This window comes from Dioscorea cayenensis, chromosome 5, assembly GCF_009730915.1.
Source record: "Dioscorea cayenensis subsp. rotundata cultivar TDr96_F1 chromosome 5, TDr96_F1_v2_PseudoChromosome.rev07_lg8_w22 25.fasta, whole genome shotgun sequence".
Taxonomy (NCBI): domain Eukaryota; kingdom Viridiplantae; phylum Streptophyta; class Magnoliopsida; order Dioscoreales; family Dioscoreaceae; genus Dioscorea; species Dioscorea cayenensis.
This window is the reverse complement of record NC_052475.1, coordinates 13,968,836-13,981,085: the sequence shown is the minus strand read 5'-3', so window position 1 is coordinate 13,981,085 and position 12,250 is coordinate 13,968,836. Positions and strand designations below refer to the sequence as shown.

At 40.9% G+C, this 12,250-nt stretch overlaps 1 protein-coding gene across 1 annotated transcript; it reads left to right on the top strand.

Annotated features, from left to right (window-relative positions):
* Window positions 1–2,669: 2,669 nt before the first annotated feature.
* Window positions 2,670–3,317, top strand: LOC120260008 (cytochrome P450 86B1-like). The gene is made up of 2 exons (XM_039267454.1): window positions 2,670–2,695; window positions 2,789–3,317. Exons 1-2 carry the CDS (start codon window positions 2,670–2,672, stop codon window positions 3,315–3,317), a joined length of 555 nt encoding a protein of 184 aa, XP_039123388.1.
* The last annotated feature ends 8,933 nt before the right edge of the window (window positions 3,318–12,250 follow it).

Here is a 12,250-nt window from a genome sequence, read left to right as displayed (position 1 = left end):
GTCAGCCTGTGGCAGATATGAATAGAGCACAAAAGCATGAAATAGGGATACCTGGAAACTTAACATCTACTGAAGTACGGACTTTTAGCGACCCTCTACGAATACAAATACAACGCCAGCAGTCATGAGGTACAAATACAATCGAATACAAGTCTTACACTCACAGGCGTGTAACAAGATCATCGATACGCTTGCAGACAATACGACTTTCCGATACCCCCGGGACCCTAAACTTGATCTTCTCATGCGAGAATACAGAGTGCATGAGCCACAAGGGCCCGTGGGATCGCGAGATAAACAACGGTATAAGCGAGATATTACGAATAATAGCTCATGCTTCATCATGATTATGAGAAAATACGCAGAATCTTTGGAATAATCCAAAAACCACGAAAAACACGCGATACATCTCCACGGCTAATAGCAATCAACGACGCGAGGGTTGGATCTTGACTATGAAGTCGGAATAGAAACGAGGCGAGCAGAATATCACCAGTAGTAGCGGATCTTGGAGCCGCGATCGGGGGTAAGCGCTACTACAAAAACATGTGCACATGGCTAGGACTTACTCCTCCCTAATTTGGGCGAGCTAGAAATGGAGATGTCCTAAAAACCGCGGAAAAATCACGGAATACAGGCAAGGAGGAATTCATGAATAAATAATGCAAATAAGAAAATAAATAAATAAACATAAATACCACGCAAATAAATAAAATTATCAAACAATGCAATAATTAAATAATAATTATTGCCAGAAATACGGAATTATACAGTGCGAGAGCCTACCTGGCTCCGAGCTACAGAGTTGGGTTCACCAAGTCCCGCGAACTACAGCCCGATATGGATCTACCCAGACAGAATAATCTAATTTAGGTTACAAATCTTGGGCCGGGCCTAAACTTACAACTAATACCTAAGAGAATGAATCTGAAAAGAAGATAATATTCTAATTTTTAAAACAACCACTTTACCACTTAATAATACAAAGTAACTTAACAAAACCAAGCATTTAGACCATGCTTTAAATAACAAGAAACCAACCAAATACCTAACCTAATCACAAAAATGAAATTCAGAGACAATAAATAATTAAATATAAATATATATATATATATATATATATATATATATATATCTCCATATTCTATGGCAATAAACCAGAACATCTTGCATCAATAATTAAACACACAAATATAATATATAGTTTCAGAACATCATGCATTAATATATACATATATATCAACTAAACTAAAAGCATGCTTAAAAGATGCTATGCTTACAAGGTGGACAGGTTAAACATAGATAATGAACACAATTATCATTAAGCATAGCAAGACACAAGATTCATGCTGTTAATCCCCCAACCAAAGTTTCAGAATACTTGGGCATATTTCAATATATACATGAACGTCTAAACATGGTGGCATGCATACAATACAAGTTCACACCAATTTAATCATTAGAGGCAACATGTTAACTAAACAAGAAGCATGATTGCAGGATGTCAGGTTTACATATTTGTATCAATTAAATATATAAATTAGACTAAGATAACATGCTTACAGCATTTTCAGAGCACCTACACAAGTATAAATAATAAACTATACAATGATTGCATGCTTACAAGAAGAATGAAATACATCACACTGAGATTTACATGCATAAGTGAATATGTGAACAAAACAACCAAGTCAAAGCCTTAAAATTACTCAAGCATGGACAGAGATGTTCATGGTTTGCCAAACTAGAACAAACATCAAGACAAACTACCAAAAACACAGATTCACCTACCGCTAGCCTCTCCGATAAGCTACTAGGGAAAAGATCCTCCCTCTATCCCCAAGCTTCAAGTGAAGTTCAGCTGAAATCCGGCCTACTATGGACACCAACAATACCAAGGTTCAGGATTTGTTTTTCAAGGAGGAGAAGTTTTTGAAGGATAAGAAGAAGATGACTAGCAATAAATGAAGATCCACTTCCCCAGGCCGACAAGATCCAGAATTCAAGGGGTGCTGGCCCACAAGTGGGGACAACTTGAAGAGTTTCTCCAGTCAACGGTCAACAAGGTAGCAGATATTACAACTCTCACCAGCAAAACATTGCTCCGGTGAACTGGCCGGTGACTGGTATATTCCCCACTGTCATATCTCACTTTCACCACATTCATGACCACATTGTTGACATCCTCCGAGAAACCAGATGGACCTTCAGGCTCACCGGGCCATGGTACTTGAACATGACTACATCTTCACCTGTGATCCATCCATTGTCAACCATATCCTCTCCATCAACTTCACAAATTATCCAAAAGGAGAAGACTTCAGTGAAACATTTGACATGCTTAATTGGCAAAGGCATATTTAACTCCAATGGTGATTCATGGAGAATTCAACGTAAGGCGGCCCATATCATTATCCGTGACCGAGCATTTCGGTCATTTGTTGTCAATGCCACCAAGAACAAGGCTAAGAAAGGACTCATCCCTGCCTGAGAACAATTTGCAATTGAAAATTAGGTTGTTGACATTCATAACTTGTTCATGAGATTTTCTTTAGATGTCACATGCATGACGGTGTTTGGTGTTGATCCCGGTTATCTTTCGACGGCCTTTCCATCTGTTCCTTTTGGCAAGGCCCTTGATGAAGCTTGGGAGGCTTTGGTGGTCTGACATGCCATGCCCAAAACCATCTGGAAGGTAATGAAGTGGCTACAAATTGGCCACGAGAAAAGATTAGCAAGTGCATGGCTAGAGATTGATAGTTTCATTAACCCAACAAATATCACAAAGAAGAAGAACAACAACAACAGCAGCAGCAAACAAAGGTGGTGAAACCTCCACTGATCTCCTGACATGCTACATTAACAATCCGATAGGCGACGGGACCGGTGTCTTCGGGACAGATAAGTTTCTCCGTGACACCATGCTGGCAATGATGATCGCCGGAAGAGATAGTTTGGCAGTCACACCATCATGGTTTTTCTGGTTACTCTCAAAGAACCCAAACGCAAAGGCTAAATTAGAAGAAGAGGTACTAAATGTTCATAAAGCCAAGAATGAAGTTCTGATCTCTTATGTGACTTTCACTCCGGAGGAGCTAAGTTCAATGGTGTATCTCCATGGAGCAGTGTGTGAGACGTTGAGGCTTTACCCAGTGGTGCTGCATGAGGAGAAGGGAGCTTTGGAGGAGGATGAGTTACCAAGTGGTGAGAAGGTTGCTGCAGTGTCAAAGGTGTTGTTATCAGTGTATGCAATGGGGAGGATGGAGAGTATATGGGGGAAAGATTGCATGGAGTTTAGGCCGGAGAGAGATGATTGACGGCAAGTGGGAAAGTGAAGCATGTTCCGGCGTACAAGTTTATAGCATTTAACTGTGGGCCAAGGATTTGTTTGGGGAAGGAGATAGCATTGATGCAGGTAAAGATGGTGGTGGCTGAGGTTTTAAGTAATTTTGAGGTGGAGGTTGATGAAAGCCATTTGGTTGTTCCGTCCAACTCTGTCATACTTAGGATGAAGCATGGTCTTATGGTTAAGATTAAGAAGAAGAAGAAGAAGAAGAAGAAGCCATGAGCGCTCTTTTGATTAGATGCAAGCTTTATTTGGTGTTTTTTTTAATTAATTTTTAAGAGTTGATTTAGATTGTAATATGATGTTTGAGATATTTATTTTTTTTATTTTTATATTTTAATTCTATGTTAACGACGATGTAGTTTCTCTTTTTGCCAAAAAAATAAATTAAAAATTATCAAAAAGCTTTTATGGAAGATCAAGCGGTGATTTGAGCAGCTATATAGTTGCTAATTGACTTCCCACACACTGCATGACGAGTGCGTGTGGTATAATATTATTATTATTATTATTATTATTATTATTATTATATATATATATATGCATGCCTTTAAGTCTTTAACATGTTACTTGCCCACTTTTGTTTAAAAAAAACACTAATAATTTTGAAATTAAAAATTTTTATTTTTTATTTTTTATTTTTAGATGAAAATTGATCATGTATTTTTCATGAGTGTAATTTTTAAATTTGTTGGTGTACCGGTGAGTTTGTCACCAAGCTCTTGAACTACAAGTAGAAATATTAAGCAGCCGTAATGCAGATCTTAAAATGTACAAGGTGAATTCTGGGAATGGCTCTCAGGATTCCTCAGCAGCTCCCGTGTGAACAGTAACTCCGACCATGAGATTCCTCGTGAGCTCCCCGTGAGAACCTCGCTAGCACTCATGTTGATACACGTGGCTTCCCAGCATCCTCGTGGTGGTGCTCGTGGGGGCTTCTCGGCAAATCCCTCGGAACCATCGTCCCCTACGCTCCCTCATCCCAACCCTATTCCACGAATTCCCCCACCCTCGCGCATCCAAGACTCTCAGGATCAACCTCCTTCTAAGGCTTCTCCGGTGAGAGAAGGCACCTCTTACGCTGAAGTAGCCCGCTCCCCACCCTTAGCTGAGACTTTACCTCCCACTCTCCCCGCCTTCCCTAAGAGACGGGCCGATCACCCGGACTCACCGACTTCGCTCAAAATGCTTAAGATCCGGACACAAAGTAGATGAGTGTCGACACCTCACCACCCGCAGCTACCGCTCCGCGCTGGTCACTTCGCCATCCGCTGCCCGCTCCCCTCCCCTCCTCCTCGATCCGATCCTAAGAAGCCCAGAGTCCGATCCAAGCTAAGCCCGCTGGAAACCTCATCGGGCACCAAGCCTCGGGGCTCCTCTGAACTCAAAGCTCTTCTTCGAATTCCAGTGAGAACCAATCATGCCTCTCTTCGTGTCTCCTTGCCCATCACTGAAGCCATATTAAAATCGAAAGAAGAACTCAAAAAGATGGTGATTATAAGGGTAGTTTTCGAGCAACGCTAGCGCTCGATCTCTCCATGATTCTCCGCAGATTGCTTAAACACGCAGTTTTTGCGAGCATATCACTCCCCTTCGATAATGATTTTTGTCCTCACGATGACCTCCGCCAGAGATGCAGATAAGCGGTGAAGAGAAGTCCTTTAACCCTAAACTCAAACCTCGGGCCTTGTAGCATCTCTCTCTCTCTCACCGGATCGCGAATTTGGATCACACGCGGTTCGCCGCAGACTTCATAACTCGATCCGAATCTCCAATCTTCCACTCGCATCATTGAATTGGGATTCAATCGCCGAAATTCTCCGCGATCGGTGACTTAATCTATGTACAAAAGAAGGAGCACGTTACTCTGGAACATCTTCGAACGCTTGTTAGACTTAAGTCAGGCGATCATCTTCCCGTCAAGATCACAGTGGACATCGGCGCCGAAGCTTCATTGTTATACTTGAAGACGCACGGAGCTCACATCCTCCGTTCAAAAGGTCGCCCAAGGCCCAATGACTCACCTCCCGCCCAACAACGCCCTAACTCCATCTTCTCGCAATGCTACTTATATCCCCTAAATCGATAAGGGTAAAGCCCTCATTATTCATTCTCCCGTCGATGACTCTTCCCGGCGAGGCTCGCTGAGCGCCGCCCGACCTAGCCTATCGGCTGGGGATCATCGATCGTGGATCTCAGGGAGACGTCCATCCTCCTACTGGTGACCGGCATATTGCCGAAACCCCTGAGATCTCGCCGGAATCTCGTGTGAGTTCCGAGAGACACGCCTCACTGTTGCCATGCAGTGGCAACGTGATGGATGGGCTTCCAACAGCCGCTCCTTTGCCTCTAGATGAGAACCCCACTATCCAATTTGGAACCTTACCCTCGCTCTCTATTGCCTCGAGATCGCCTCCCTGGATTCCTCGCAGAAGCCCATGATCATTTGATCATGCCCTCGAGATGATATCACACTTGATAGGTCCCTCATCGTGATCGATCCCTCCCGATCAAATCTCTACCCCAACTCCAGATGAGATGCCCTCGTGATACACGCACTCGATTTTCGAGCATCCATCCGCCCATCATGAAAGCTTTGCCTCGTGATAAACACACTCCCTATCCTCCATCGGATGCTGAGATAACTCCTCAAGATAATCAACAAACAGATTTAATCCCCCCCTCACATCCTAAGGCACCCTTGCCTCGTGATGATCACTCTTCACTTTCTATTTTAGATCATGGACAGGTGTCTTCCTTTGAACCTATTTTGCAGGAAAATTTTTCCTCTCACCTGCAATCCCTTCCCCCGGTCATACCCATCCCTGACGGGTACAAATGGATTTTCATCTTTGGAGGTTGGACACTAGTGCCAAGCATTAATTCTGAAAAATTTTATGATCAAGATCCTTTACCCCAAAATACTCCACTTGAGGTTCCCTCTGATGAAGAGCTCCTTGACTGGGGAGAAGATGAGAATATTCTTGATAATGACATGGATGATGAGGATTTTCTTCCCGATGAAAATTACCTTGTTCAGGATGACCATGATCCACCTCCAATTGCACCTGAGCAAGATAACTCCCGCTACCTTTGGAAGATATTCCAAACAACTTCATACGCACCTCTAAACAGAGCTCGTAAGAAGTGATAGACCCAAGAAACCCTCCGGGCGATGGAATGAAGAAAGTCGGGTTTGTACCTCTTCCTCCCGATCTTCCAAGAAAAATCCCCTCGAAAGATCCACGAGAAGGTATGCTCTCTTTTAATAATTCAGTATTTTCTACTTGGATTGATGCTCAAATTCTTAAATACAGTAACTCTTGTGGCATTAAATTCCTAGGATCTCCTTCTCATAAATCAAAATGTCTAGATAAAATCAGATCTCTTGAAGTCAGTAAGAGATTCTAATTTTTCCTCCAACCTTGGATCTCCCCCGAGATCTAATTCTTAGACCATATCCTGCTTTCTTATGAAAAATTTTTATCGTCGGAATGTTAGAGGTCTAGGCGCACCCTCCTAAATGCCACTTAGTCAAAGAAGTTATTTTTAAATTGCAAAAGTCGATATTGTTTGCTTCCAAGAATCTAAACTTCAAAAACCTTCATAGTTCTCTCCGGAGATTAATTGGAGGCAAACGATTGACTCTTTTGATTACTGCACGCCCAAGATGCTACTGCTGGAGGTATCATCCCTCGCTTGGGGATGACTCACAACTTATTGGTAATTTAATCTATAAGGGATCCTTTACCATTTCTGTCAAATTTACTAATCGTTTTGATAACTCCACTTGGACTTCCTCCAGTGTCTATGGGCCAAACTCCAGCTCCATTAGGCCCGATTTCTGGAATGAACTTCGAACCCTAAAAAACCTCATCTCAACTCCTTGGGTTATTTGTGGAGATTTCAACACAGTTTTTTCCTTAGAAGACAAAAACTAATCTGTGATTTCTAATCCCTAGAGATATCACCATATCCCGAACCTTCTAAGTGAATCTTGATCTTATTGACCCTCCCATTAGTGGGAGAAGATTTACTCGGTCGAATGGACAATCTAACCCTCATCCGGGTTCGACTTGATCGATTCCTTTATTCTCATGATTGGACCTCCTTATATCCCGAACATCTCAATTTGATCTTCCCGCATTTGGCTCGGATCATTCTCCCTATTCTGCCCTCGATTTTTGGTTTACACCTTTAAGAGATCACGAATCTTCAAATTTGAGAAATTCCGTATACCTACCCCTCATATCATCAATCTTATTCAAGAATGGTGGTCGTAACCAAACCCCTCGCTATGTGGAGCGCTTATCTTTTCCAAAAACTTGCTCATTTAAAATCCAACCTCCGCGACTTGGTCCAAGAACAATTTTTGCGCTTCTAAGATCCTCAAAAAGCGCCTTTCTAGCGTAATTACATTCCATCGACATTATTGGTGAAATTAGACCTCTTTCAGAGGAAGAATCCAACCGACTTACCCAAATCCGCTCTGAACTATACAACATTTTAAACCAGGAAGAAATTTCATCGAAACAACGCTCCAAAGATTACTTGGCTTAGAGAAGGGACTCTAACACTAAATTCTTTTCACCAAGTTGCAAATGGCGTGAGAAATAAAAATCACATACCACGTATTCTTCATAATGGCAATTGATCGACTGAAATGCTCAAATTGGTAGAATCTTCACCCGATCACTACCGATTTGTCTTTGGTACTTCTTTTCCAAATAGATTTCTCCTAGATCGGCATTTTCTTTTTGATTATAAGGAAAGAATTGATCTCTCCCAGTTTGAACTTCCTTTCACTACTGAAGAAATTAAACAAGCTATTTTTGACCTTAACTCTGACAAAGCTCCTGGTCTGGACGGCTTCCCTATCTTCTTCTTTTCAAAAAAATATTGGACCATCCTCCAAGACACTCTTGTTAAGCTTTGTGAGGATTTTTACGAAGGAACCATCAACGCTGAGCGTATCAACCTGGATACATATTGCTCTTATTGCAAAAATAACACGCCCGGGGAGTTGTGACGTGACTTTCGACCCATCACCCTTATCAATTCTACCCAGTAAAATTATTTCCAAAATCCTCGCCAATCGCCTCATCCCATTATCGAGATGCTAGTTGATGAATCACAATCCGGATTTATTAAAAGGCGTATGTATTGCGGACAATATTGTCGGTGCACAAGAAATGATTTTCAACTTACAAAACGAAAACGTCTTGGTCACATCTTTAAAGTGGATTTCGCGAAAAAGCTTTTCGACTCTCTCGACTAGAATTTTCTACTTGAAATTCTTGTCGCTAGAGGCTCTGGACCCTAAATGGATCTCCCGGGTTCATTCCATACTTAGTAATCGCCAAGGCCCAATTCATTATCAACGGAACGACTCAAGGCTACATCTCGATGCAAAAGAGGCTCGAGGCAAGGCGATCCCCTTTCTTCATCGCTCTTCAGCCCTGCATTGATGTTCCAGAGCGCCATGTTCTTCCACGCCTCAAATCCAAAGTCTTGGTGGGTGTTCCCTTGAATCACTACCGATAACACTTGTCACTTCCAATATGTCGATCGACCTTCTAATTTTTCTCACCGGAGGACAAGAAGATCTTTATATCATTAAACTAATCTCAGTATCTTTACTGAGGGATCCTCTCGGCTTAACCATTAAATTATTTGAAAAGTTGCCTCAGACTCCTCTAACTACTGCTCCAACCTCATCATTCCTCGACTAGAATCCCTAAACCCGCTCTCAGTCGCCTCCCAATCACCTACTTAGAGTGCCTCTTTTCTCGGTCGCAGACTCCAAACGAAATGACTCGGGCAAAACTCATCGACATGATTCAGCTTCTAGACTCACTCTTGGAAAGCAAATTACTTATCACTTGGTGGACGCTAAAGCTCATTAACTCGTCCCCTCATCTGCTCTTGTTTACATCGGATGTCGGGTCCAAGCTCCCTTTGGGTGATTAAAGAAATTGATAAAATCCGGAGAGATTTTTCTTTTGAAAGGCCCCGATCCTGGGGACCCAAAGGAGTCGATTGATTGCCTGGAATAGGATCACTAGACCGCGGGAAATGGGAGGCTGGGGAATCCTTAACCTTCAGACCTTCAACAACACTTTACTAGGAAAGTGGTGGTGGAAATTATCTTGCAATCCTAATAGCAGTTGGGCCAAAATCATTCACGCTAATTATTCTATAAGTGACATAAATGGAATTTTTTTCTCACGCTCCACCCGTAAATAAATCCTTTTTGGGCAGGAGTGACCTCCACTTTACTCTCCTTCCGATCATGTATCATGAAAAATCTATCGAGCGGCTCTAACACTTCACTATGGTCCGATCGCTGCACTGGACTTCTACTTAAAGATTATTGGCCCGATCTCTACAATGATTGTACTCGTCCCCTTGGATTACCATCGTGCAATTCTCCCGCTCTAAACAACCCCGAGCTTTTATTTCCCACTTCCACCCCGATATGTTATCTCGCTTTTCTTGAAATTATTCCCCGATTGCTCCCATATTCAAGATGATACTCACACTTGGACCCTTGAAAAAAAGTGGCACGCTCACGATCAAATCATTTTATAAATTTCCCATCGATGGTGGAATTCATGCACCGCTTTACTCCCTTTTCTGGAAAAATCGTTGTCCAAGCAAAATCACTCTTTTCTGCCTGGCTTCGTCGGGAGACAAAAATCCTCACCTCACAAATCTTTTCAAGAAAGGTTACAATTTTCAAAACTCCACCGATACCGTGGTCCTTTGCCACAATGCCTCCGAGAATCTTCATCATCTCTTCATCGATCGTGTTTTCTCCAAACGATTCGGCATTTTTCTCAAATTTTAGAATCAAACTCTTCCACGCATAATTCCCATTGCTCTCGACCAATTGGATACCATCCTTAGTCCCTCAACAAATAATCCTACTGGGACCTCACTCCCGCGTAATCTTGTGGAATATTTGGCTTGAAAGAAACAATCGATCTTTCACTGGATCAGATCATCGCATCTCAATATTATTTATAAACCCGCTAATATGCTTCTTTTCTTGGTTCTCAACAACTCGATAGGCATCAACAAAATCTCAATGACGATCACGTAAAAATCAAAGCGCTCACTCAACCTGCAGCGCTAGAGCCTCGAAATCCCCATCAGCGACTCCGACCACAATGCGCCATTTCGGGAGTAGTTGCTCCTTCTACACATTTCTAGGCAGTGCGCGAGATGCGACGGTGTCTTCTGCCACTGATTTATCTACTTTCTCGCTTCTGCATTTTATTTCCTGCACTTTTGTTCCCTCATTTCGGTGAGAGGATTTAACTCTTTGTACTTTGTCTTTCCTTTCAATATACGTGGTTTATCCACTTTTCTTCAGTAGAAATATTAAATAACTGTACAAAATATTACTTAATTATAAAAATATTAATTACATTAAAAATATTACCCGTTATTCTGGTGGAATTGTAAAATTTGAATTATTATTTTAATTCAAATTTCGTTATTTCTCAGTGGTGGAGTTGCAAAATTTCGAATCCTTTAGTGCTATTATTTCTGGCTAATGAACACAATAGGTATGTTATAGTGTTTTTCTATAATTAGGTATATTGTTAAGGTACGTCCTATGGGCAGATTTAAGTCCTAATATTTAAAATCTTAGTTTATCCAAGATTTTGAGTATTATTATAAATCCATATATTACCTCGTATAAGTTGAAAAATAGCTAATGGCTCTTATTTTTATGATGTTTATGGATATATATTAAAAGAAAGATCTACGTACAACAACCTTTCCAAAGTTTTATTTATACCTAATAATGCTCTATTTATAATAAATATATATGTTATGTTAATAATTTTAGTCTATTGACACCAAATTTTTGTGTATGATGTTTATATCCTTTGCATATAAAAAGTTGATTCAAACTTTAGCTCATGCAATAAGTGAAAGCATAAGTAGATTAATTTCTTACCTATGCACACCCCTAACATAGTAACATTGTCTTGTTTTGATTCACCCAAAATTTTATCTTTTCTAGTTTATAAAATTACCACCTAGTCATATGGGTCTTTTTAATCTTCCAAAATCATAGTAGCTGCCCATTCATTAAGAGCCTGTTTGGGGCCAGAACAAGCCCATCCTGCTCTAGGAAACCATTATGAGATTGAGCAAATTTGAATAAATTCAACTTCCCTCGTCATTATTTCCTTATTGATTGAGAACTTCCACAACAATAACTCTCTAACACTCTTTTAACAAGTTGTCCTTCAATTTTTAGAATAAATTCTAAAACCAAAAAGTATAGATCAAACGACATAACTAAAATGGATTATGGTTAAAGAAGCCTCTATATATAAATATATATTGACAAATAAACAATAAACACCATTTATTTAAGAGAAATTAGGGAAGTACGATAATTACGAAGTTAATATCTTAACATATATATGCTCATTTTACTCCCGACCCAGACCAGAAGCGATTCCGCGATGTTTCTTCCAAAAGATTTGTTACTAATTTAATTATTTGAAAGTAAGAGTAATAAGGAGCAGAGAAAGAGAGAAGAGGGAAGGAAGAGAGAGAGAGAGAGAGAGAGAGAGAGAGAGAGAGAGAGGATAAGAGAAGAAGAGATACGAAAGGAAAAGATTAGATATCTACCGCCCTCTCTATTCATTAATTGGTCTCTTTATAGACTAATCCTATCATCATAACATACATACTGAAATATAACGTAGCTATAATTTGATAACTGAATCCTCATCCACTGCAACCACTACTCCCATTAATATCATTAATGCTAATTACCCGCTCACACCGGCCTACACATGATCATGCGATGATGTAATCCCTCAAACGTGTGACACCTGTCCTCCTCGGTTGGCGCTGCTCATAACGCATCTGAGG

Coding starts and splice junctions, on each gene's coding strand:
- LOC120260008 (XM_039267454.1), top strand. CDS start 2,670: ATGCCATGCCCAAAACCATCTGGAAG. Junction 2,696..2,788: donor TGCCCAAAACCATCTGGAAG/GTAATGAAGTGG, acceptor AATATCACAAAG/AAGAAGAACAACAACAACAG.